Source organism: Perissodus microlepis, chromosome 15, assembly GCF_051167445.1.
Source record: "Perissodus microlepis isolate ML-2025 ecotype Zambia chromosome 15, ASM5116744v1, whole genome shotgun sequence".
Taxonomy (NCBI): domain Eukaryota; kingdom Metazoa; phylum Chordata; class Actinopteri; order Cichliformes; family Cichlidae; genus Perissodus; species Perissodus microlepis.
This window is the reverse complement of record NC_140475.1, coordinates 27,386,426-27,414,291: the sequence shown is the minus strand read 5'-3', so window position 1 is coordinate 27,414,291 and position 27,866 is coordinate 27,386,426. Positions and strand designations below refer to the sequence as shown.

Below are 27,866 nucleotides of genomic sequence, written 5' to 3'. Positions count from 1 at the left end.
ATGCAGCCAATCAATTCACCTGCACCAAAAAGGGAGGGTGAAAACTGAAAAGCCGGCTGTGTGTGTGTTATGGAGAGGCTTCCCCTTCGCTGGCTGATATATGATGCACTGTGCAGCCCCAAATTACAGTCTGGTATACAAGTGTTTTCTGTTCATTCAGAAATTATAGCAAGCTCCGAGGGCCAGCCTCAGAGCTTCACATGCTGATGCTGGGGCTGCTGCTCTGATGGAGATGGGTTTGGGGAGCGTGTATGCGCACGTGAAGGGCCTGGCTGAGAGGGAGAAAGAGAGAGAAAAAAAAAAACCCTCACCTTTAATGTTGTGTTCGGATAACTAATGGGCACCTTGTGGAAAGTGCTGTTGGAAAGCACAGCCTGCCTGATGTCCTCGAAGATGGTGATGATATCATCCAGTAGGCAGCGCTTGTCCCTGTGGCTCAAGACGCAGAGGTGCGCGAACGTGAAATTGAATCCCTTGTAATTGACGCGCAAATCCAACACCTGCTTGTGGACCTGCAGGACCTGATCGGCCAGCTCCAGGATGTTCCCCCCGGACTTGGCGAGCAGGATCAGCCTGCCATATCTGCCCGGGGTGTGCAAATCCGAGTACAGCTTGTGCTTTGACTGGTCGATTTGAAACAAGCTGTTAGCGAGACTCCGCTCGATCTTGGCGAGGCTGTGAGTCGGGGCGACCAGTACCTCCAGGTCCGTCTCCGGCTTGAATCGGCTCAGCACTGTAGATCCGAAAATGATGGTGAGCACCGCAGGGACGGTGAGGAAGAAAACGGGATGTCTGCTAACGAATAAGCCCAGCCAGTAGAACGAAGCCTTGAGCCCTCTGTGTATCACTTGCCGCAGCATCCTCCACAAAATCCAGCTTGCAGATGCCCCGTCTCCTCCGATGAAGCACATGTGACATCAGACTCCGTTCCCCGGCTTAGTACAATTCGTAAGAGAATTACACCAGGCTACAACACCATGCACACACTCTTACACGCACACACGCTTACACACTCTCACACACACGCACTCGCACACCTGGAAAACAGCACTGCAGCAATTCGTGGCAAGGCGGGCTAACACGCACGCGCGTGCACGCGCGTGCGCACACACGCACACACACGCACGCATACTCAGACAGTCACAAAATCATAGTGCGTGAGCCGAACGAGACGAGTCCACGACGTCTGATCTCAAGCCATTCCGCCTGCGTGTGATGGAGAGAATGCTGCGCGTCTCCTGCTCTGCACCGGCTGCAGTAGCAGCGACGAGCCACGGCAGTAGGATGTGCATGCGTGTGTGAGTATGTGTGTGTATGCCTTCTGTCTGCCTCTACAGCTCTCACACCAGCGGTGGCGCCTGATTTATGTACTTAACTGTAACCATGTGGCGGGGTTGAAGAGGAAGGATGGATGTGGAGGGAGGGAGGAGAGGGGTGACCCGTGGTTATTTTTGGGAACCGCGGGAGGCAACATGATAGTTGTAAAATGCTCCTGCAGGTGGCTGAATGACCAGCAGCACTTGGAGAAATGAGTCAGTGTTAGCTTCATGAATGGGGAAAACCCAACGTGTGCAGTGCTTCACGCTGAGTGGTTTGTGCAGGCCAGGCATGGTGGTGTAAATGGATCATTCAGCACAGACCTCCCTGATGTTTTTTTTTTTTTAAAGCATGTCTTTGTAAGTTGTCCAGTATTCACATTCATATTGCCAAAATCCTCGACAATTTAAATGGACATTCGAGAAGTGCATAAAGATATTTCTTGATATATCTTTGTATTTGGATGGACACTAACATGGAGTTCTCAGAAATGACCTTGATTCATCCTTTTCTTAGAATTGGTATAGACATGCTAAAGGGAGCAAAGGTCCAACAAGACCAAATGGCAGGTTGTCTTGGTAAATGAATTGGTTCCTGTGTAGGGCTTTTCTACTCCACTGAAGCACTCTTTAAACAACATGCCTCATTCACAAAAGCACTTTTTTCTATGCCTAAGTGCTTTATATTTAACGTTCACACACAGTTACAATCTATGGTTTAGTATCTTGCCAAAGGATGCTTTGGCATGCATCCTGGAGCAACAGCCAGGAATTAAACCACCAACCTTCCAACTAGCCAATAACCTGCGCTAGTTCCTGCCATCTCAGATCTTAGGGCGACAGTTATCTCTCAAGGACTTAATATTGTAGATGCTGGTGCATCAAGACATCTGTGCCAAAGGAAACCATGTGTATAATCATGAGACGCAGGTGCCATGGCATTATTATTATTTATTTATTTTTGGCGCAGTATTAGAACTCGTCACAGCAAATTTCAATGCATGCACCTGCTCTTCAGTGGCGCAATCCCAATCTGCAAACTCACAGAATCTGAGGTTCATTCCTGCCAAATGTATGGGGCCTGTCCTACTCTCAAGTCTTCAAGTGCATATGGGCACTCATGAGTCAGCATATACTGCAAACCTTCCCTTGGGACTTGTCCAGAGATCTTAGTGACATTAGTTATTTTTCAATATATCATGCCCCCCACAAAATGTACACAAACCAGAAAAGGATTATATAGTTTACCAGCACCAACTGGCACTTAGACTACAAAAATGGGAAAATTAATATGAAGTGTTTTTTTGTTTTTTTTAATTCAAACAAACATGAATCTTTGAGTTCTAGTAACAGGAACCTGAGCAGAGTTGTGATCGTGATTTATTAACAAAATAATATATATACTAATAGGAGGCTGTTGATAATGACTCTTAGCATAAGATGTCTACTTCTGTAACAGCAAACCCATAGCATAGAGTTCATGTGCATGGTGGTGTGGTGGTTAGTGCAGTTGCCTTATTTCAAGAAGGTCCTGGGTTTGAATCCACCATCTGACTGGGGCTTTTCCGTGTGATGTTCACATGTTCTCCACATATAGTAGCGTAGGCTCCACTTCCCCCTCCCCCACCCAGTATCCCTGAATTGGAGAATATTAATTAACTGATTGATGGACAGTGTGAAGAATAGTAACACTATGTCTGTGGAGCAGATGACATCTGTGGTAATTTAGAACACCTTTTACTTAAGCTTATGTCCATAGACACACTGGAACAATTCCAAATTGGGTTCTACACCCCCCCACTCAATGACAAGTGTGACTTTGTGTGGAGTCTGACTTGCTGGTAAAGGAGTCTCTTAATGTAGATGTACAGTGGTAAGCTTTAAGACACCCATTAATATAGCAGAAAGAGGAACTTCTGATCAGCATATGTAACATGGGCTACAATAGGTGTAGACCTGTTGTGAGAGTACTTTGTAATCCAGTTCTAATCAGGACGTTTGTTTCAGAGAAGGCTGGATAATTTCTGTCCATTTGTGGGAACAGCACTAGCTAGTGGTGTTCTGTCAGGACAAGAAAGGCTTGACAAATCTAAAAATAGATATCAATAAAAGGTACCAAAGCAAATCCATGAGTCAGTGTTAGCTTCATGAATGGGGAAAACCCAACTTGTGCAGTGCTTCACGCTGAGTGGTTTGTGCAGGCCAGGCATGGTGGTGTAAATGGATCATTCAGCACAGACCTCCCTGATGTTTTTTTTTAAAGCATGTCTTTGTAAGTTGTCCAGTTATTCACATTCATATTGCCAAAATCCTCGACAATTTAAATGGACATTCGAGAAGTGCATAAAGATATTTCTTGATATATCTTTGTATTTGGATGGACACTAACATGGAGTTCTCAGAAATGACCTTGATTCATCCTTTTCTTAGAATTGGTATAGACATGCTAAAGGGAGCAAAGGTCCAACAAGACCAAATGGCAGGTTGTCTTGGTAAATGAATTGGTTCCTGTGTAGGGCTTTTCTACTCCACTGAAGCACTCTTGGGCTTCAGTGGGAGTCCATCGCTCCCTCATCTTGGACAGTGTTGTCATAAAACTTCTCGCCTGTTTGCATCTCTTACATTACTGCCATCTTGTAGCCACAGTTGGCTATTGCCGCTGAAAGCTGCACTTGTTTTGTGTTCATAGGAAACTGCAGCTGTCTCAATTATGGACAATCTGAGTCCAGGAGCATTTTCTGGTGATTGCACTTGTACATTGTGGATAAACCTCTGGTCTTTCACGGTTAATTGATGGGAGATCAGTGTGCAAGACAAGCTGCTGCTGGCTCAGCTTTCATTGCTCTGAGGTCAGTTACGTTATGCCCTTTGTGTGGAAACACAGCTAGCATTAGCAAGTGAAAGAGCTTTAGCGATTTATCACTGTAACAGAGGAGCTTCATCTTCGTGAACAGCTTGTACAACATGTGTGATGTAGAGAATGGAGTCTGAAAAAGTTGTTATTAACTAAGATAATACATTAGCAATAAAATCTGTGACAATAATAGAAAGATGATTGCAGCTCTGACCATTCTATCAAAGCAGGCAAGTTGATCAGGTGCAAAGCTTTTTTCATATTAGGATCTATTAAAAAAAATTGTCCTAATGTAATATGTTTAACCAACAATTTTTCCAACACTCCACCTTTATTTTTCATTCATATTTTAATCCCCACTGTAGATATGGACAATTACCCATGTCATAGACTGGCCAAGCTTTTTAATTCAGGTGATTTTTTAATTATATTATCAATCAAAATCTGTAGAATCAAAAGTGTTAAGATTTTTGCAGAATAGTTTACCCCAGGGAATAATGCACTGGACAATTTTCTTTTTTTTTCCCTTTTGTTTTGCAACTTGAGTAAATCCTAGCCAAAGTCTACTTTAGTGTCTGCTGTTAGTGCCATGCTTAAAATGTTTGTTCATTGAAGTTATGCCACACCTGGATTCATCTCAATGAGAAACGATGGAACTAAGGCACTTTGAGCACACTAGACAAACCCTGAAACAAAGGTATAGAAATACATTTCTATAGAGTCTATCTAGTATTTCTCCACTTAATTGCTACTCTGCTACTGGCATGCTGATCATCGGTTTGGGATAATTAAATGTTTCCGTTATTCACTGATGGCTGATGGACCATCATGAAACAAAGGGACAAATTTGAAGAATATGGTTGTAATCGTGGAAGCAGAAAATAATGTGATTCAGCAAATCCTGGATCCAAGGGCTCAACTGATAGATTTTAAAACACAGACAAATATAAAACAGACAAAAATGTGTCAAAATTACTACCAAGTGCTTGACTGGCCAGCCAATCCGCCTCTATGACCTGAAGCCCATAGAGAATCTGTGGGGCATTGTCCAGAAGAAGGACATCGGAGCCAAAAATCAAAAGTGACCCGGGCTTCAATAACACCTTAGCAATATGAGATAAACAACCTATCCTATTGTGACACACTCAGCTCAGATATACAAAATTGGGGCTAGTAATGGTTGCTAGTAGCATAATTTAAATAATAAATTCCAGAATGTAATAACACTAGCAAAGAGTATAAATAATGCTAAAACATCCCAAAAGATCTATAAATGGACTGGAATTCACACCATTTCCTCTAATTAGGAAACAAATACCACTACTTCTACTAAAATATTAATAACTATAATTATCTTTGTCACGGCGGGGTGCGCCGGTGTGTTTGTTGGAGCGGACCCAAGCGGACCCAAAAGCAGACACTGGAGGCGAGCCTTTATTTCGGCTGAAAACATGAAACTATGAAACACCAAGCATAACTATGATAAACTATGATGAACCTATGACTGACCATGATAACAAAAGGTAAAACTATGACTGTGACAGGAACTATGACTGTGACTAGATGACATGAGGGAAATTGGCAGACGTCCTGACAATGAACAGTAAGAGACAAAGGACTTAAATACACACATGAGGTGATCAGGGGAAGTGGAGACACATGAGGAAACAGCTGACTAGGATGAACATAACGATGCACAGGAAATGTAAACTAAAACACAACGACATGAAAACTGGACTTTCAAAATAAACAGGAAAACATGACAAGACACATCTCCAAAAGTTGATTCTGTTCATCTGGACGTAGCGTTTTGTGGGAGAAACGTTTTGTCACTCATCCAAGCGACTTTTTCAGTCTCAGCTGACTGCAGGTTTCCCCAATCCCCAAGTCCACTGGTCTGTAGGTGTAAATAGACTGCAGAGTGGTCTCGTATGACGTTACATCTCTCTTCACTTGCATCCCAGTCACGGAAGCGTTGGAGGTACTCCATAAGAGATTACAGGATGACACCAACCTCAGCAACAAGACCACTCCGATTCCCTCGCCTGCTCGCGGGGTGAGGTGAAGCGGGCGAGGGGGGTATGTGGCAGGGCATGTTCTGCGATGCTGCTGCAGGTTTGGTGGTTGTTACGCCCCTAGTCTAGGCGTGTAGAGACGCACGTAAGGTTGACTGTCGAACTTGCTACAGGCACGAAACTTTTGCTGATACGACTCCGGGACTAATTCATAAGCCCGCAAAATAGTGGATTTGACAATCTCATAATCTAGACTGTCAGCAATGGAAAAACTCGCACAAACCTCCTGCGCTCTTCCTACTAATTTGCATTGCAACAACAGACTCCAGACATCCTTTGGCCATTATAAAGTGGTTGCGATGTGCTCAAAAGCAGTGAAATAGGAATCAACCTCTCCCTCCCTAAAAGGAGGTACCAAAACAATCTGCTTGCTAGCGTTAAACTGGTCTACGATGGAAGTGTCGGGGAGTGTACTTACAGGGACGGGAACAGCGTCTTTCGCTCGAGAAGGATCCAGCTCCATAGTTCGTATGCGGAGATGCATGAGCTCGACTTCCTTAGCCTTAGCCTCCAGCTCCACCTCCTTCAAGCGAAGGGCAAGCTTGAGATCTTCCGTCACCAAACCCGCCGCAACCTGGCCAGTCGGGTCAAATTTAGGAGATTGAACGGCGACAGGAGCTTCCACCCCCGACGTCATCCGCCCCTTGGAAGGTTTCGGGACGGCCGCAGCAGCTTCCGCCCCCACTGCCATCTCCTAACTCCCAGACCCACTCGGCAAAGTTTTCTGCCTCCCAAACACTCCCCTGTCCACCAGTTTCTCTATCAAACATTGTTTAATTTCCGCCTTCTTAGAATGCAACGAAACATCCACATTGAATAAATTAGACACTACTAACAAATCTGCTTTTGTGCACCGCTCCAACTTGTCAATGGAGGGCTGTTGCGCAAAATCATCCATGTCAAACGACATCACGAGCAAAGCAAAAAAGAAAAACACAACTCTGCAGACAACTAACCGCATCCGCGCACTCCAGAGCCGCAAAACTCGCGCCTACCGCATAGACGAATGAAACTCTCCGTCTTCCCACACCCTCCACGACGTTTCCCCCCCACCGCAAACGCAAAAAGGAAACGAACCAATCACACGAACGAAAAGGGACGAGCCCCCATTTATGTTATGCCCCTAGTCTAGGCGTGTAGAGACGCACATAAGGTTGGAGGAGAGAGAGACAAATACCAAATAAGGTGATTTTATTGAAAGTAATGAGGCATAGCTCCAGGGTGAACCCAGGCCAAAATAATAAACAAAACCAACTAAGTCCCACCAGAGAAAACTAACTAAACCCTAAGAAAGACACAGAACAAACAAATGACAGTACTAACCCTCGCTCCCTAACCCGGAAAACAGGAGAAAACTGTTCCAAAGAAAAAGGCGGCTCACCCCTTCCGCTTCAGCCTAAGGGTGCCTAAGCACTAAGTTAATACACCAGGAGTGGCTCTCACAGAGCACGCTCACACACAAATACACAGCAAAAGTATAGGCTGGAAACCAGGGCCAGGACCGCGTGCACCCCCAATATATATATATATACTAGGGGTGCAACGATACATAAAATTCACGGTTCGGTTTGGTTCGATACTTTGGTGTCACGGTTCGATATTTTTCGATACAAAAAATGTTCATGCCTTTTTAGTTTGTCATTTATTAAAATTATAAATATATATTTTAACTCAAAAGTACAGTTTTTAAATTTAATGTTGCTGAAACAACAAAATAATAAAAAATAAATAAATCTATCTGATCGAGGAATCACTCATCTTTGGAAAAGAGAGTTTATTACAGAGAAATGGCTCTTTCCAAAATAAAAGCTATACTATATGCTTCTTCTGGGCTATACTCTCAGCAGCATATTAAACATATCAGGTCCCCATAAGGAGAATCATGTGCCTAACGGCTGTCTAAATGACTCGGGTAAAGTTTGTAGCATGCGTGCTTGTTGTTTTTGTCTGCTTCCACTTGTCTTTGCACTAGGGTGATGTCGGCATAAATGTGCAGTCATATTCGTTGTGTTCCCACTAGTGCTGTCAGCGTTAATCACCACCTGCACTCATGTATATATCTATCTACTTAGCACTTTTAATTCTTAGTCTTATTTTTTTTTTCTCATGTCTATTTAAGCGTTATTTATGACAGTATGTTTGCACTAAGCACCGCAGCAATTTCCTAATGTTGTAAACCTGCTCAACATTTGGCAATAAAACCCTTTCTGATTCTGATTCTGATTCTGAAATGACGTTAACGCCACAACATGGCAAATCTCCGTTAACGAGCTACTGCGGATCGCCCCGTGCGTGGGGCTGGACGGCGTCAACACGTTAACGAGCAAACTGCGCTAACGCAGTAGTTCCCACTAATGTAATTGAGCATTGTGTGGCATATCTGACATACTGTTTTACTTTTGTCCATGACGCGCTTACCTTCAGGGTCATACTTCACATGAAGACCAAAATACTTCCAAAGGCCAGATCTGAATGAGGGTGGGGGAGATTCAATTTGCCATGTTGCAACTAGCTTTGCTTCTGCTAGCTTGCGGTGCGCTCAGTGGATCTGCGCTCGACAGTGCAGCCTAGGCGGATAAGTCGAACGCAGATCCACTGAGCGCTCAACACAGACAGCATCGTCAGAAGAAAAGTTGATAAAATAAATTATAAATTTTGTATTGTTCGATACATATGCGTATCGAACCGAAAGCACTGTATCGAATGGTTCAATATCGATACGAGTATCGTTGCACCCCTAATATATACATATATATTATATTAGAAATATGTTCGTTATTATTACTGCAGATTATATCAGTAAGGAAGCTGATTAAATATTGACTGATAACTTGTGGCAAAGCTACAGAGCTATGGTTAGCACAATATAAACACATTAGCACATCAAAGCTGGAGGATAAACGCAAACTTTTTTTTAAAAGTTAACGCGAGGGTTCCCAATGGTTAGGAACAAATGAAATTGCATGGCAGGATGTTGTAAAAAGACCAAACTTCAGTCAGAACTGAGATAATCCATCCACAATATGAGGTTAGTCATTAATTTACCGCTGCATACTCTGGGCTGTAGTTACATCGTAAGGTTTTAAAAATCGAGCTTTAAAACGTTCTGCTGATGAACAGTGGTAATATTGACGCATACAGCCCGGCAGTGATCACTGCCTTTTTTTAGGTTCTTATTCAGATTAAATAGAACAAGATACAAAGCATTAAAACCATCGGCAGAGCGGGGGGGGGTGTTGTTGTTTCAAAAGCCCAGGGTCTTTTGGAGTGTATTTTGTTTCATAGTTAGATGCCTGATTGACAACTGTATAAAACAAAACACAATATTTACTACACACAATATATTTACTACACACAATATTTGAAGCACATAGCGCACAGTCGTAAATTCCCCCTAATTTTGGTATGATCCGAGCTCGGGCACTAGGCGACTGAGCACAGAACTTACACATGTGATCGAGGGGGAAGAAGCTGCTGCCCGCGAATTAGCTGTAGGAGAAGTGCAGACAGGCAGACAGAGGAGAGCTTAAGTTTGACCAGGTACCAAAGCAAATCATTCATACTGTACAAATTATGTAAATATGACAGTGTATCACAAAAGATTGATATCAAACTGATCACTTGACCGATATTATGTTACTTGCTCTTCATGTGAATCAACAAATAGCGAAATGAAAAGCCAAACAACAATACTGTTTTTTTTGTACTGATGTGCACAACAATGGGCATAAAGGGCTTCTTTCAAAGAAAAAACTCAGGTAAATGTTATTTTATATATTATGCTTTGTATGTTGTTCAACATATTTCTATGCAAAACAAGAGGAATTTCAATTCCCAGCAGTATATTCACAGTTGAAACCAGATATTTACATATCTACCTAGTGCGATTTCCAGGATCCAGATCTGCACAACCAGTTAGACCGCCAATGGTTTATCTGATTTCTGGTAGGATTCCACCAGTCATCCCGACTGGCAACAGTGAACAGACAAAAAGAGTGCACTCTAGACCAGGGGTAGGCAACCTTTTTGATGACGAGTGCCATCTAAAATTTCCTCAGAAGTCAATGTGCCATATAATTGCATTAGCAATAAATTTAATTACGCTCTATATTAACAGTTGCTGCGCTGAGCTGAGAGCTCCTGAAGCATTTCAAGTGTCGGAATGTGGAAATTTCATCGCTTGAAAAAATTGACAGCTAGCAATGTCCCGGTTGTTAGCTAAGATACCGTCATTAAGAAGCGGTACAACTAATGTGTCTATGCGAGCTAATTTGCGATGTGCATCGCTGGCCCGGCCATTTATTTTTTAATGCACCCTCTCAGATTAATTCACTGCGTGTCGTGCCCAGGGCTGGACTGGGACAAAAAATTGGCCCGGGCATTTTGACTAGAGACCGGCCCACCAGGTATTATAGGAAAAGCCATAAAGTCTTTGAATGAAGACAAACGCTGTTGTGACAGTGATGTACACTGTCTTGTTGGTATATGTATGATTTCTATATGTTGTACATCAGATAAAAAATTTGCTCCACTTTCCCTGTCAATGCCCTAGCAAATGCCCCTGCACAGTTACCAGCTGTCAGCTACCTAAAAAAATGACCCTGGTGTTATTTGTCTCTCAGAAACAGTTCATAACTTCCCTTTAACTCATTCATGTCACCTAAAAGGTAAACCTGTTTCTCCATCACCTGTTCAGCTCTGATGATTCAGTAAGGACATCTCCTGGTTTCATCTTCATGTTTCCCTCTCCCCAGATATCCAAACCGACATCATGACCAGCAGCTTTACAGCTGTGGCTCCAGCAAACATCAGCTGATACTAGAAAGTAATATTAAATAAATTCTAACAACAGCTGATCAAGCTTAAACGCGCTGATGTTGTTTAGCACGACATCCGCTGATTTCCTCTTTCTGGCGCAAAGTGGGAGATAAACAAACGAGAGACGGGACTTGCGTCAGAAATACCGATCAGCTGATCATTTATCAGTTTCATGATTGAATGAGAGAAGAAGAGGCAGCTGACAGCGTAAAGACGCAGAATAACTCCAGCTTTGTGTCTTTTTTCATTCTAGCTGAAGTACGGGACAAACTGTGCTCCTTTTCACCTCAATACGAAACATGTAATATTTTCTCTGAATGCGGGACGATTCTGTTTTTTAAAGGGCGGTTGGCAACTCTACTAACTAACCTTATGAATAAAATAAAGTTCACTATCAGTAACATCATAGCACCCACCCAGCTGTAGAAACTCTGTCATGCTAGCTAGTACGCAGTACGAGTTATTATAACTGACTGTAAAAAGTTAGCACAATGAAAATAAACTACACCTAAAATCGGTTTATATCTGACCCAGATAGACTGCAGGTTATAACTTCTTACCTGAAGTTCAGTTCACCTGACACTCGGACCGGCAGCCGCCTCTCCTCCTGGTCTCTCCTCCTGGTCTCTCCTCCTCTCCTCCTCCTGCCTCACCTTTCCCTCATCCACCTGGCCTCTTGTGGCAGCTCCGCCATAGCCACCACCAAACAACTGGGTTATTTTTATACATCGGCCAGCATCTGGCCAATCCAAGACCTTTCATTGTTTATACCGTTACAAAAAAAATAAAATTCATAAAAATGAAAAATCACCATCGGCCCACTGGGCAAATGCCCAGTATGCCCGATGGCCAGTCCAGCTATGGTCATGCCATCAGTTAACCCTTCGTGTGCCAACTGTGGCACACGTGCCCAGGGTTGCCGACCCCTGCTCTAGACTATAAATACACCAAGCGTGAAACTTCACTAGACTTGTGAGTTGCTGACTGACAGATCATTACAGATCATTCCCTCACCTGATCTGTGCTTTGACTTGACTAACCCTCAACTCTATAAAACTTTGAGGAACAAACTAAAATATAAGGTTGCAACCTAACAAAATACCTTCAAAGGGACAATTCAAATGATTAAGGACAATGTGTTTTATTTTCATTCAATTTTGTAAAGGGGTCTGATTGTTATTTTTGTTGTGAAACTGTTACCTCTTTAAAACTAAAGTCACAGTTAACTGAAGTTCCTGGGTGTTATGATTATGCGCACTCATGTCCAGCTCCTCCCTGAACCCAGAGAGAGGTGTGCTTACCCAGGAGTGGGTTACAACTACGTCATTAAACAATGAAAAAAAATATTTGCAAAATATCTGCATAAATATTTATTTTACCCGGTTAATGTGTGTGGCGGGGCGTGGTCTGCGGTGCTGGTGCAGGGGAGGTGGATGCACCTGAGTGGCATCCGCAATCACGCCTTGTCAGCTTATAGTCTGTGCTCTGTCTGCTTTTGTGTTGGTATGTGTTGGGCTGTGAGCTGGAAAGCTACAGCTGGCTGTATGTGTACAGCAACCGTTTGTGAAAAGTGGTCAATAAAGAGATGCTGAAAAGCATGTTCATGGTTTCCCGAGATATGGTTACAATGGGACTTCTGCTCCTGAACCTCTGCACACAGCTTCTGCAAATTGGCATTGTACGAAGTCACTTTCATCTTAATCAGGACTGTAAGCTGTAGTCTGTGAGGCATGAGCGGTGTTTGTTTTTAACATAGTTCATGGTGGAGAACAGCTGCTCACATACGTATGTGGATCCGAAGATCGACAATCCACAAATTAGGCATACTGGTAGGCCACTCTCATCAGAAGTAAATGCAAATGAATCTGCCAAGGCGTCATTAAATGTTCTATTTTCTTCAGATATTTTTCTTTTCTTACATTTCTCCATACTTGGCCCACTTGGGGTTGAAATTCTCAATAAATGCATTGCGTTTTGGCGAGTATACCGGCTTCTGTGAGTGTGACACTTTTTTTGAGCGATGAAAAATAATAAAATATAATTTAATTTTAATATTTCAAGATCACAATAATCTTCCAATTTAGAACTACAAGTTTAAAAAAAACTAACACAAAAAAATACACTTTGGCTAAGTACTTATTTACTTTCCCAAGCCACGCGGAGCCGCAGTATAAAGATGAATAGAGCCGGATCCAGAGCCGCGGATTGCTGACCCCTGTCCAAGTTCAATGCATGTTCCATTTACAAAGCATCTCAGTAGACATTGCAACTGACAGAGGGCTCCAATTTTGTCAACCACGTCCAACTTCAAACTGATAGGCATAGATCTAATCAGGAGATAGAAACTACCTTGAGGAATGTGGTTTCTTTTAATGAGGTTCTTGGAGCTAGGAGTTACCATGGCTTGAATAGCGATATAATACATGGCAATGGTGCCAGTGGTCCCACTACTAATTTCTTTATTTATTTATTTTGTAAAATCTTCATTAGCTTACCAAGCTTCTCCAGAGGATTCACTTCTGAGCAACCATACATTTCTAGTTCAACCAGAATTACTTTCTAGTCTGTTTTGTTCTTGGAGCCATCAAAATGCTACCCTACCACAGTCATTCATAATATATCGGGAATGTAAATAATTGGTTTTTATTGTGTATTTACTTTCCTCAAAGGGTCTGGTTTTGGAATTAAAAACACACCCGTATGTTGGAAAACTGCTGTCAGAACAAGAAGAAAAAATTAAAAATACCTGGAAATAACAGCCTTTATGATGCTATTTTTGTCTCGGCTCTATCAATAGCATAGGGAACAATGACTGTTAATGAATGCTCGTTCTCTGTTTCATAACCACACATCTAAAAGTGCTGAATCCATCCAGTGCAGCACTATATGGTGTGCATACCAGTTATTATTTATTCCTCTCTTGGTTGATGGACATGGATAAAAACTGTGACCAAAATGTTTGGGACTTGCACCACTGCAAAACAAAATTATTATGTATTTGCCTATAAAACTTTTGAAACTTGTGAAATGTTTCTGATTGTTCCCCAGTATGTCATAGAAACATAGCTAACTTTGCACTGCTGCCAAAACTGATCAGTAATTTCCAGAGAAACCATTTATCATCCAGTTGCAGCTAAATTTAGCATCCTCTTGATTCTCGATAAATCTTAATAAGACAAGACTTTTTCAGCTGCCTGTTTATGTAACAAAAAAAAATCTACAAGGTTTGCTTAATGGTTCAGTAGTGGATATCACTGACTGATTCTACTTGTACCCACTGTTCCCTGCAGACTAAACTCTAATGAGCTTTCTGCTGTTTGTAGTAAGTACACTTAACCCAAATTTGGTCTCATTAACTGGCCATCATATCCTGATAGACTCAAACAAAGAGCTCCACTCCTCACCAACAAGCAACTTGTTTGAGAACATTTTTCTTATTTCCTTCATCATTCTGAGATTAGAGCAGCCCTCTTTCAGGTGTCTCTGATAAGTATGGTCCTGGATGGTCAAGCCTAAGGCCAAAAATATACTCGCTTGTGAATCCATGTGCACAGCTGCACACCACAAACGAGTAGTTATTCCTTTTTTACTACTCATTCAATTGTTGGGTATTTCAAAAAAAGTAAAATAAAAAAAAAATACAGTAAAGAACTAATTATGTCTAAAATTTTCAAACATTTATTTTCTGTCCAACTTGGTGTATAGTGAGACTGCTTGCTTTGCATGGGACCTTGGGAAAGCTACTTAGGTTTATAGAATTAAACCGCTCTGTTTCCTTTAAAGTTCTGCTGATTGAAAGAAAAAAAAATGTCCATGTGCATGGTGTTACATTTCAGTTACCCCTGAACAAGATGTCTGGACCAGGTTGCCATCTAAAGGGTCAAAGAGTCTCTGCTCCTAAAAGATAATGCCCTAAAAGGATTTGCAAAGGGCTTGTGGTGGGCATGCCTACCCTGCATACCTCTGTTGACGCACCTGACAACTCTTCCTTCAATGATTTGGGAACTTTGTGATTTCCTGGATATTTACTTTGGTTGGCGGGAAAAAAATGCTCAGGGATCTGTTAATTTTGAAGGCAAGAATAACCTTGAAGAACCATTAAAAAAATGTAAGTTTTTTAATCCATAAGCTTAAATGGTTCTTACTGGTGTTTGATAGGATTCCAGTTGCACAAATGTTATATCTGGTTACAGGCCCCGATGGCTTCCCATTCATAATATCGTTCCATTCTGTCATTCACAATCATTACAGAATGATTATTTTTACTCATTTTATCACATCCATCCATTTTCTTATGCTTATCCTTTCATAGAGGGGCTTGATCCTATCCCAGGTGGGGTACATCCTGGACAGGTAACCTGTATGTCAGGGCTAACACAGAGAGACAACCATTGACACTCACATTCACAGCGATGGGCAGTTTAGAATCACCAGTTAACCTAACCCCACTAGCTGCATGTCTTTGACTGTGGGAGGGAGTCCGAGTACCAGGAGAGAACTTACAAACCACACAGTAAGGTCCAGATGGTGACCCAGAATCTTCATGCTTTGTGAGGCAACAGTACCATCCACTGAGTCACAGTGATGTCCCTTTAGCACATATATTATTTTTAAATACTGCATTTCAAGCAAAATTACCATCAGTGCACTCACTTGTATACATATATTTCTGAACTCTCCTCTTTATCAGTCATGCCAGGACTAGATATTAATTCCCTTATTTAGATAGTCTCAGGTGGGTGAGGCCTTGGGGAAACAACACAAACATACTGAACACGTAGAAAAGAAGTCTTACACTAAACATGGAGACAGAAATAAGGAAACTGGTGGTTTACATTAGGTTTCTTGGGGACAGGGAAGATGGTGGTCCTCTTGAAGCATGAGGGAATTACAGACAAAAGCATCTGCCAGTTTGTGAGTGCGTGTTTTGAGGGCATGACCTGGGATGTTGTCCAGTCTGGGAGCTTTCCATGCATTTGCGCATCTGTCCTCCTCTGACAGAATCTCTGGCTTGCTGTCCTTCTCAAAGCGGGCATAGAAGCAGTTCAGCTCCTCAGGTACAGAAGCAGTCACCACCCCCATGCTGCAGCTCCTCCCCTTGTAGTCTGTTATAGTCTTTAGCCCACTCCACATGTGGAGAAATCCAAAACTTCACAACTTTTAGTATGCATGGTAAGACTAAAACCAACAGTCCTGCCCTCCATCAGAAAAAGCAAAAAGGGAAACAAAGCAATTATAACAAGTCTGTTTTTTTAAATCAGAGGATTATTAACATGCTGAACTGTTGAAAGTGCCTCGTTAGTGTTTTTACTACAAGCAGTTAAACACTCACGCGTCTGTTTTCCCAGTGCTTTGTTCTTGTTTTCTGATGTGCCATATGTCTTTTAACTGTATAGCATGTGTTCCTTTCTTCCTTCACTTTTCTTTTATTCTTGTTGTTTTCTTTTAAATAAGAACTGTGGAAAAACAAATGCATGCCATTAATAATTGACACAGGAATCCTAAGAAAATGGGGCAGTCCTTCTACTTTAGGTCGATGCAGAGCATGTTTTGTGAATCTGCAGCTGCAGTGTGTAACAACCCCCTGAAGGACTGGACAAGCACCACTTGTCCTCTCTGTCTGTTCTGCCTAGTTTATTACGAGCTGAAGGCATGTCACCTGTCTTCCTCACACACATACACCGCCCACGTGTAGGTGTGTTCACCCGTTTTACGCCACGTTTAAATCTGTCAGTCCATCCTTTTTAATTAGCTTGCTTTATGGCTCCTAATTTCTGAGCAGAAACTGGGGTGGACAAGTTTGGGACCAATTGCTAAAATATTATCTGTTTTAAGATTATCTGTTGCACTTCCCAGTTTTTCCACTGAATTCTTATCTATAGACTGCCCAGTACAATCACTGCACAAGCACAAAGGTCCACGGATGTCACAGAGGTCAGAGAGTGGATTGACAGAGACAAAAACCACTAGCCAAAAACAACAAAATGGTGGTCCAGTGGACAGCAATGTTGCCTCACAGCAAGGAGGTTCTAGTCCTAGTAAGAGTCTTTTCTGTGGGATGTTTTCATGTTCTGCTTGAGATCCCTTTAGATTTTTTGTTCCTTCCTGTACAGTCCAAAACATGCATGTTACAATGAAAATAAAGTTTTATAGGTTGAAATAAAATGTTAATCATATATATTTTATCTCTGTAATATCCTGGATATTAATAATTGAGCTAATCCATTTGTTATATTTAGTAAACTTTGTAATATATATGGTATTTTTTAATTAGTTGATTCTGTTACTGGAGCAGCTGTAACTACATAATTTCATTAGGGATTAATTAAAGTATTCTGATTCTGATGTTAGACTAACTGTTAATTCTAAAGTGCAGCATGATTGTGCGATTTTGACTTGCAGTTAAAGGTGCTTTGCTTTATGTTATTACCCGTAAATAATAACACCAGGAAACAGATGTGCGAAGCCCCCATGCACCACGTTTCCTACCACTGCTTTGAATGCCCAGACTAATTGCGAATAAGGCTGATTTAATATTGGTAACTATAGATGGTATAGTAACATTCATGATATAGCAGTGAGGACAATGTTATACAGTTGTAATAGTTATACATGTTTATATAATAAATCCCAACAGTCCTACACTGCTCTTGCTACTTTCACTTTCAATCAAGTCCTTATTTTATTGTATTAATGTTTTCATGTCACCCTAACCCTAATTCAACCCTAACTCTCTGTTTTGGTAAAACAGTCTTTTTGGAGAAAATGTTGGAGGATGTATATCTATCCACCTCCAGGATGCTCTGTAAACTGCTCTTGAAAATATATTGCTTCTTATTAGACAGCATCGGAGCAGTCTATCTTAACCCCATTAATCATCAGCACTTGTGGAAGTTGATCCACTACCATGCTGACACAGCATATCTGAAAATATCGCACTCCAGGCTGAGAGGGCTTTCTCTGGTTAACCATCCTCCATCTTCCTCCTTTATTTCCATTAACGTTTCATTTTTCTTCACACTTTGATTTAAGTGTGCCCTTCAAACCTTCTTTGTGTTACACCTTTTTAATTAAGGTGAAATCACTTATTCTGAGTTGACTTTTGCAGACCTCTGATTAGTTTTGCCTCATTTACTCTGCTATAATTGTTCACATTGTGTAACCATTTGAAATGTTTTAAAAACTAGAACTTTGCTATAATGAAGATCCTGAAAGGTTTGTATTGTGGTTTAGGGTTTGTTAACATTATTATTTATCCACCTTAAGCAATCACAAGTCAAAACTCTTCTTCATTTAGTGTATTTATCAAGACATTGGATGATTAATAATTAACATGTACATGGATCTCTTCTGTTCAGAAAACTGGAATCTGTAACCAGTTAACTGCAGCCAACTTCCCAAAGGAAAGTAACTATCTTATCATTACACAGAGTTTTGTGTATAAGAATGTGCATCTATCTGATTGGTTAAAAGAGGTGGGGAGGAGCCATGGTTTAAACTAATTTCTCTCTTCTTTAGCACTTAGGCTAGTCCCAACCTCTCAGCGCTCCATCTCATCCAATCCTGCTGACCTGCACCTAGAAGGGGTTCCTACACTGCTACAAGTGTATCAGATCCTTTTGCTTTTCTCACGTCTCTCGCCTGATAACTTGTTGTTCTAGTGACCATGAGAGCAATCCTGGTTGAGACTGGATACTGTTTTTATCTCACGATGACCCACCTTGTCATAGGACTTAGCGTCCCTTCACCTTGAAGCATCTACACTATCACCATTTTTAACTAAACACTATATAGACATCTAAATTCTTAAGCTGTTATTCACTATAATACCTAACAGGTTTCTTGCCAGCCACCTCTGCAGCTACCTCTGGATCTGACAACACCAAGCCTCTGTCTGCCTCTCTCTGCTGGGTCCTCCCAGAGACTTCTTGCCCTGAGCTTTTTGTGTTTTCTGTGGCTGTTCCCCTGTAGACTGATTTGCCTGTGTCCCCACATTTTTCTGTGTATCCCAAAGCATTAAAGCATCTCGGGGCTTTGGCATGACATTAAACAGGCTGTTCATGCTTGAAAACCCTCTGATGCGGCTCAAGTAAAACAATTCTGCAAAGAAGAATGGGCCAAAATTCCTCCACAAATGTGAAGACTCATTGCCAGTTATTGCAAATTGTAATGCAGCAGTTCTGCAAGGGTGATACAAGTTTTTAGATTTAGCGGGGCAATTACTTTTTCACATAGAAATGTGTATGTCCAGGGTGTAACCTGGACAATTGTATGTTAACAATGGAATGGTTTAAAACAAAAAATATCCATGTGTTAGAATGGCTCAGTCAAAGTCCAGATCTAAATCCAATCGAGAATCTGTGGCAAGATCTGAAAACTGCTGTTCACAAACGCTGTCCATCTAATGTGACTGAGCTGGAGCTGTTTTGCAAAGTAGAATGGGCAAGGATTTCAGTCTCTAGATGTGCAAAGCTGGAAGAGACATACCCTAAAAGACTGGCAGCTGTAATTGCAGCAAAAGGTGGTTCTACAAAGTATTTACTCAGGGGGACTGAATAATTATGCACACCCCACTTTGCAGTCATTTATTTGTAAAAAATGTTTGGAATCATGTATGATTTTCGTTCCACTTCTCATGTGTACACCACTTTGTATTGGTCTTTCACGTGGAATTCCAATAAAATTGATTCATGTTTGTGGCTGTAATGTGACAAAATGTGGAAAAGTTCAAGGGGGCCGAATACTTTTGCAAGCTACTGTATGTACAGGTGTGTGTCTGCACTTGAAGACTGAGCCTACATCTGCTCTGGATTAAATTGTTAAAGTCATCAACAGTGCAAATCCCTTTTTAGCTTGTGGGAGAGCAATAACACACAGTTTCCCCAGGTTGTTGTATGTGTATGTGTGATTGTGCACACAAGCATGAAGACACCAATTTAGTAAAAAAAAAATACAGCTGCATTGTGTATACACAAAGCAACATATATTTATACACAAAAAAGGAAGCGATAAGCAAGGACAGAGAAACTGGGATGTGATTTGCATTCATAAATTGAAATTGTTTGTCATACACTCTTCCACTCAGTTCCTGTTCTGTGCCTGCCAGAGTCACAGACTGAATTCTCTCATTGATGCATGCATTCAGAGACAAAGACAAGACAGTTAAATTATAGCGCCACGGTTTCAAAAGTAACTCAGATTACAGAGCTTGAAAAAAAAAATACATATTACAAACTAGTCAAGTGTCAAAAATCACAAGCAAAACACCAAAACCACAGTAAATGAGGCTTTTACAGAACACCAGAAAAAAAATACTAATAAATATACATGATTGTTTTTATAGACACTCAAGTATAGCTACAGTGTTGTCAGCATGTAGACCTGCTTTGGACTTCACTTTTTCTTCACACCAAATTGTATGAAAAAAGTAACATGTAATAACAAAAGTGACAGAAAGACACGGAGTAATAGGTATCAAATTGCCAGGAAGCAAGAGCCAGTTTTGTTCGCTTCTAGCAAACAATAAGTGGCATTAGTTTTTAGGGGTGGCTGTACTTCAGGAGGTAGATCAGGTCAGTTACTAATCGGAAGGTTGATGGTTTAATTGTCTTAGTGTCATATTATGGGCAATATAATAAAATCACAACACTAAACCAGACTCAATATTAACTTCACTCTTGACTTCACTCTTTGATTAGGAAGACTAGATTCTATTTTTGGATTAGAAAAACTAGATTGGTATCACTGGAAATAGGCTGATGTATTCAATTCAGTTCTACGTTCTGTATGTTTACTAGAACACACAGAATGTGCTCTAGTAAAGCTGTCATTTAGAAGTGGTCATTTACTTATTTGAGGTTTGGTTGTTTGATCTCTGGTTATTCCAGTCCGCATGCCAAATATACTGGGCAAACTACTAACCTTAAGTTGCTGCAGATGATAACAGCCAATTATTGAAACTGTACCGCCTTATCCTAGATTTCTTTTTAATAAACATAAAAACACTTTTTAATATTAAGCATATATATAGCATATAGAACACCACTGCACTCTTCATTATTGCTTTTCTCACCACTCAGTCAAAATCAAAACTGGGTGGGCTTTAGGACATAAACACTGTCAAAAGTGGTAGAGGAGAAATTCTTGGTGTTAGTGACAAGTCATTAAAACTTAAGAATACTTATCTCATAACCCCTGTTCTCTGAAAACATCAGCTCATGGAATAAATGGTGGTTAGCTGGTTAGATCTCCTGAAGGCCTGAGTGTAACCCTGGAATTACCCTGTGTGATTTGTGTGCTTGAATACTGCTGATGTATTTTTCTTATGTAAGAGCCAGGAAAAGGACCATCTTTAAAGACAACTTTTTACAACCACTTAACTTAGTGGTTCAAATGGTGACTGTGAAACTTGGGAGGAGCCCATGTACTGTTCTCATAAAATGACAGACTAGCAGGTATTAACTCACTGAACCATCTATGTAGTCCTCATGGCAGGCTTAAATGGCTGCCATATAGACCTTAATCACCGAAAGGCCTTCAGTGAACCAATGGAACCTAACATGCCTTTGAAAGATCATTATCATTGGTAGACCTGTATCTCTCACCTCTCTTCCTCTAATTAGTATGGGAGAAAGCAGGTCCTGGCACACCTAAATGTATAGTGAGGGTGTGCTGGGAACGCCTAGCAGAGGCCCCGATCAACGAGGTCTTTAATGCACACCTCCAGCAGAGCTTCAACAGCATTCCAAGGGAGACTGGGGACACTGAGTCCAAATGGACTGTGTTCAGCACCTCCATTGCCGAAGCCATTGCACTCAGCTGCAGCTGCGAGGTACTGCCTGTCGTGGTGGTAACCCCCGAACCAAATGGTGGACACCAGAGGTGAAGTTAACCTGTGGGACTTCAGAGGCAGCTGATAGGAAGGAATACTTCAAGAAGCTCCTTAATCCCACTGGCACATCTTCCGTGGAGGAGACAGAGTCTGGGGATGAGGGAGACGACTCACCTATCTCCGGGGGCAAGGTCACTGTACAGAAGTATAGAAGTACAGAACTTCTTATTTAGACATGGCTTTTGTTTTTCTTCATTTATATTTTATTTACTGAATAAGTATTTCCTTTTTATATGATTGATAACCTTTCTAAACTTTTTGATACATTTTTAACATGGTTATATAAATAAACATTTTTCTGTTCATGATGCCACTCAGTGACAAAACGTTTGTGCAGCTGCTTTTTATGACTCTTTTTAATGTCTGACAGCAGATGTGAAATCAATAACCTTCCCAGACACGTTTGACTTGTATATCAGTAATCATGGTCGGCTATGTACCACAGGCCTTCAAGCTGGCTGTGGTTAAACCTTTACTCAAAAAGCCATCTCTAGACCCAGCAGTCTTAGCTAATTATAGGCCAATCTCCAACCTTCCTTTCATATCAAAAATCCTTGAAAGAGTAGTTGTCAAACAGCTAACAGATCATCTGCAGAGGAATGGCTTATTTGAAGAGTTTCAGTCAGGTTTCAGAGCTCATCACAGCACAGAAACAGCTTTAGTGAAGGTTACAAATGATCTTCTTATGGCCTCTGACAGTGGACTCATCTCTGTGCTTGTCCTGCTAGACCTCAGTGCAGCGTTCGATACTGTCGACCATAATATCCTATTAGAGCGATTAGAACATGCTGTAGGTATTACAGGTACTGCACTGCAGTGGTTTGTATCATATCTATCTAATAGACTCCAATTTGTGCATGTAAATGGAGAGTCCTCTTCACACACTGAGGTTAATTATGGAGTTCCACAGGGTTCAGTGCTAGGACCAATTCTGTTTACATTATACATGCTTCCCTTAGGCAGCATCATTAGAAGACATAGCATACATTTTCACTGCTATGCTGATGACACCCAGCTCTATCTGTCCATGAAGCCAGATAACACACACCAATTAGTTAAACTGCAGGAATGTCTTAAAGACATAAAGACCTGGATGGCCGCTAACTTTCTGCTTCTTAATTCAGATAAAACTGAGGTTATTGTACTCGGCCCTGAAAATCTTAGAAATATGGTATCTAACCAGATTCATACTCTGGATGGCATTACCTTGGCCTCCAGTAACGCTGTGAGGAACCTTGGAGTCATTTTTGACCAGGACATGTCCTTCAACGCACATATTAAACAAATATGTAAGACTGCTTTCTTCCATTTGCGCAACATCTCTAAAATTAGAAATATCCTGTCTCAGAGTGACGCTGAAAAACTAGTTCATGCATTTATTACTTCCAGACTGGACTACTGTAATTAATTATTATCAGGATGTCCAAAACACTCACTGAAAAGCCTTCAGCTAATCCAAAATGCTGCAGCAAGAGTACTGACAGGGACTAGAAGGAGAGAGCATATTTCTCCTGTTTTGGCTTCCCTTCATTGGCTTCCTGTTAAATCCAGAATTGAATTCAAAATCCTGCTCCTCACATACAAGGTCTTAAATAATCAGGCCCCATCTTATCTTAATGACCTTGTAGTACCATATCACCCTATTAGAGCACTTCGCTCTCGCTCTGCAGGCCTACTTGTTGTTCCTAGAGTATTTAAAAGTAGAATGGGAGGCAGAGCCTTCAGTTTTCAGGCCCCTCTTCTGTGGAACCAGCTTCCAGTTTGGATTCGGGAGACAGAAACTATCTCTACTTTTAAGATTAGGCTTAAAACTTTCCTTTTTGCTAAAGCATATAGTTAGGGCTGGACCAGGTGACCCTGAATCCTCCCTTAGTTATGCTGCAATAGACGTAGGCTGCCGGGGGATTCCCAAGATGCATTGAGTTTTTCCTTTCCAGTCACCTTTCTCACTCACTATGTATTAATAGACCTCTCTGCATTGAATCATATCTGTTATTAACCTCTGTCTGTCTTCCACAGCATGTCTTTTATCCTGTCTTCCTTCTCTCACCCCAACCGGTCGCAGCAGATGGCCGCCCCTCCCTGAGCCTGGTTCTGCCGGAGGTTTCTTCCTGTTAAAAGGGAGTTTTTCCTTCCCACTGTCGCCAAAGTGCTTGCTCATAGGGGGTCATATGATTGTTGGGTTTTTCTCTGTATCTATGAAGCGCCTTGAGGCGACTTTTGTTGTGATTTGGCGCTATATAAATAAAATTGAATTGAATTGAATTGAATTGAATTGAATTGAATTGAATTTCATCAAAGCTTTTCAAATGCTAGATATGGGAATAATGTCTCCCTCCCTGTCTGTCTGTTTTCATGCTTTGTCCTAGTTTCTCTGCTTGACTTTTTGTTTCTGTTTTCCGCCTTTTACAGTTCCATTGGTACATGTGAGGCAGCCTTGATGGCGAAGCTGCACTGCGCACAGATGTTGAAACTGCCAGGAACTTTTCTGTGCAGTGAAGATGAAATTTGACCAAATTGAGAGAAGACTGCTTTGATGAAGAACTGGATGGGGAACTAATCAAGTCTAATTTTACTAATGAGCCTCTTCACCAGCAATGTTAAGTAGGGCATATAACGTCTGGGAATGCATGAAAATGAACCGAGAAATAAAGTGGCAGAAATGATAGGTAAAGCTCTAAAATTAGGCCAGTGACTCTTTTATTATAATTATGATTTTTAAGTATTTTAACTATGTATTAGGCAACCTTTCAAGTATTAGCACTTTGTATTAACAATGTGTGAAATGACTTGAATGTAATTCCAAAAATAAACTTTCTTAGGTTATTTTGGGTGTCTCCAACAGCTTGAGATCTATTACAAATCAAAAGGCAATCCCAGTTATGCTCACTTTTGATTCTCTCCTTGTTTCCACCTTCACTATTATCAATGAGCAATAATAGCTGGTTGGTATAGCGAGTATATTCTGCTAACTACAAAGATTAGGAAACTGCTAGCTTCTAGCACAACAACCATGAAGACAAAAAAGGACAACAAAAAGAATACTGATACAAATTCAGATATATTTTCCTTGTAACAACAACAACTAGATTTATTTATCCATGTTAGCTAATGTTAACTCAGTCGTAAGCCAGAGCTTATCCCAGCTGTCATAGGGCCAGAGGCAGGGTACACCCTGGACAGATCACCAGTATGTCACAGGGCTAACACACAGAGACAGACAACCATTCGCACCTATTGGCAATTTAGATTGATCAATTAATCTATTCCCACTAACTGGATGTCTTTGGGGGAGGAAGGCAGAGTACCCGGGGAGAACCCATGCAATCTACACATAGAAAGACCCCAGCCTGATGGTGGAATTGAACTCGGGACCTTCTTGTTGTGCGGCAATAGTGCTAACCACCGTGCCACCACGCTGCCAAAGTAGCACTATATAAAATTAAATTTAACACAGTGTTACTGGCATTTACATTAAGAATAACAGTTTTGTATACTTTGTCTGGCCAAAATGTAATTTGACATCAGAGGAAAATAGTCAACATTAGCAAGCCTTTTGATATATGGAACAACTGTTTGGATTTGGGGATCAAATCTCATTCTAAACTAGCATGTCTGCTTACATGTACAAAAGCAAGCTATCACACATAACAAAATCTTGGGTAGATAAAATTCATCAATACATCAGCTAACATCGTGCACTAACAATATTAATTCTAAGTGACAGCTAGTTGGCTAACTATCTGAATGATATAACCAGCCAGCATGATTTATGATACCCACTTATGCATATTGTAAATTTTAGCTATCAGCAAATCATATAATAGCCATAGATAGAATAAAAGATGGATGTAGCTTGTCTGAAAAGTGAAACCCACATAGAAGTATATCAAGCCAGAAAATGATTTTCATTTTTTGTTTTTATTAGATAAGATTAATATAAGTATAATAAACTGCCCATTTAGGGTAATTTATGTGTCTGAGGACACATGAAGCAGTGATTTTATGAACTTCACTGAGTGAATGGGTTATTTGCAGAGAGGAATTTCCCCACGGGGATCAATAACGTATACATTATTATTATTATTATTATTATTATTATCAGTAGTAGTAGTAGTAGTATTAGTATTAGTAGTAGTATTATTAGTATTATTAGTATTATTACTTCTTTTTCATAAAAGCTCTGGCCAAAGACAGACTGGTTTTCCATTAAACCTGCACCCATTTCCCCCATGTTCTTTAGAATGACGTGGTAGCTCTCTGCAAAGATAGAAATTTGATGAGAATCAATATAGTGTTGCTCAGACACTGGCTGTTTGGCAGCAGTGAGCGGCACCATGCTGATTGCTTGTGTGGTAACAGACACAGAAACAGAAAGCAGTACATGGAGAATTATGAAACAAATGAAAGCTTAGTATTGATGAAAATATGCTTATAATTATGCAGAACAGCACTTTTTATTCAGTACCTGCCTTTGAAAGCAGCATCAGTGCAGCTCTGTGATATCTAAGATAATGAACTAAACTTTTTTCATCTGTTTACAAAAAATATGACAACATTTATGGTATGGCTGTAAATTTTAAAGTAGCCTGTGTACAAAAAACAACAAAATGGTAAATGGCCTGTATTTGTATAGCGCTTTACTAGTCCCTAAGGACCCCAAAGCACTTCACACATCCAGTCACCCACCCATTCACACACTGGTGTTGGCAAGCTACATTGTAGCCACAGCCACCCTGGGGTGCACTGACAGAGGCGAGGCTGCCGGACACTGGCGCCACCGAGCCCTTTGACCACCACCAGTAGGCAATGGGTGAAGTGTCCTGCCCAAGGACACAACGACCGAGACTGTCCAAGCCGGGGCTCGAACCAGCAACCTTTTACAAAGCAAACTCCCAACTCTTGAGCCACAATCGCCCAACAACAAAACCCCTGATCATGGCATAGATTGCTAGATCAGGGCTCTTTAACTCCTCGAGGGCCGGTGTCCTGAAACTTTTCCACGTGTCCCTGTTGCAACACACCTGAATAAAATTAGTAGGTCATTATCAAGAGTACATAACTTCTCTGCATACTGAAGTGGCAACCCCTAACCCTACTTAAGTAAATTTAAGTTAATGTAAGTGTTTGGAAAAATGTACTTCTAAAAATACTTTTATTGCACCATGTTCATTCACTCATGAGCTGCTGCTGCATCACTGGCAAAATAGACCCACTTTGCTAGAAGCTTAGAGGAGAACAAGGTTTTTCAATTGTGACTCACAAACTTTGGAATACATTGCCTTTAAATATTCGACAGGCATCTTCACTTCCTGTTTTTAAGTCTCTTTTGAAAACATGTCTTTTTTCAATAGCATTTGGACTGGTGTGAGTTAATATGCTCTTTTTATTGTCTTTGTTTTATTTTATGTGAGTGGTTTTATCTTTTGTTTTATACCTTGTTTTTGTTTCTGTACAGTACCTTGGTTAAACTTTCTGTTTTTAAACGTGCGATATAAATAAATTGGATTTGAATTTGAATCCCCATTCATACCTTCTGTCAGGCAACCTCAAAAGCTGACATTCAATTTCAATTCAATTCAATTCAATTTTATTTATATAGCGCCAAATCACAACAAAAGTCGCCTCAAGGCGCATTATATTGTACAGTAGATCCTACAATAATACATACAGAGAAAACCCCAACAGTCATATGACCCCCTATGAGCAAGCACTTTGGCGACAGTGGGAAGGAAAAACTCCCTTTTAACAGGAAGAAACCTCCGGCAGAACCAGGCTCAGGGAGGGGCGGCCATCTGCTGCGACCGGTTGGGGTAAGAGAAGGAAAAAAGGATGAAAGACATGCTGTGGAAGAGAGACAGAGATTAATAACAAGGATGATTCAGTGCAGAGAGGTCTACAAACACACAGTG

The 27,866-nt window shown here is 41.0% G+C and overlaps 1 protein-coding gene and 1 long non-coding RNA gene across 2 annotated transcripts in view; one reads left to right on the top strand and one right to left on the bottom strand.

Moving 5' to 3' along the window:
* The window catches only part of ptchd4 (patched domain containing 4), a 60,341-nt gene extending 58,976 nt beyond the window's left edge, over positions 1 to 1,365 (bottom strand). The window contains exon 1 of the mRNA XM_084952525.1: positions 312 to 1,365. Within this exon, the coding sequence (XP_084808651.1) occupies positions 312 to 911 (600 nt within the window). The 5' untranslated portion in view covers positions 912 to 1,365. The remainder of the gene's footprint in view (positions 1 to 311) is intronic.
* LOC146372323 (uncharacterized) lies at positions 1,216 to 24,780 on the top strand. Its single transcript, XR_014802676.1, has 2 exons — positions 1,216 to 1,298; positions 18,422 to 24,780. It is a non-coding gene; the product is annotated as an uncharacterized LOC146372323 (long non-coding RNA).
* The last annotated feature ends 3,086 nt before the right edge of the window (positions 24,781 to 27,866 follow it).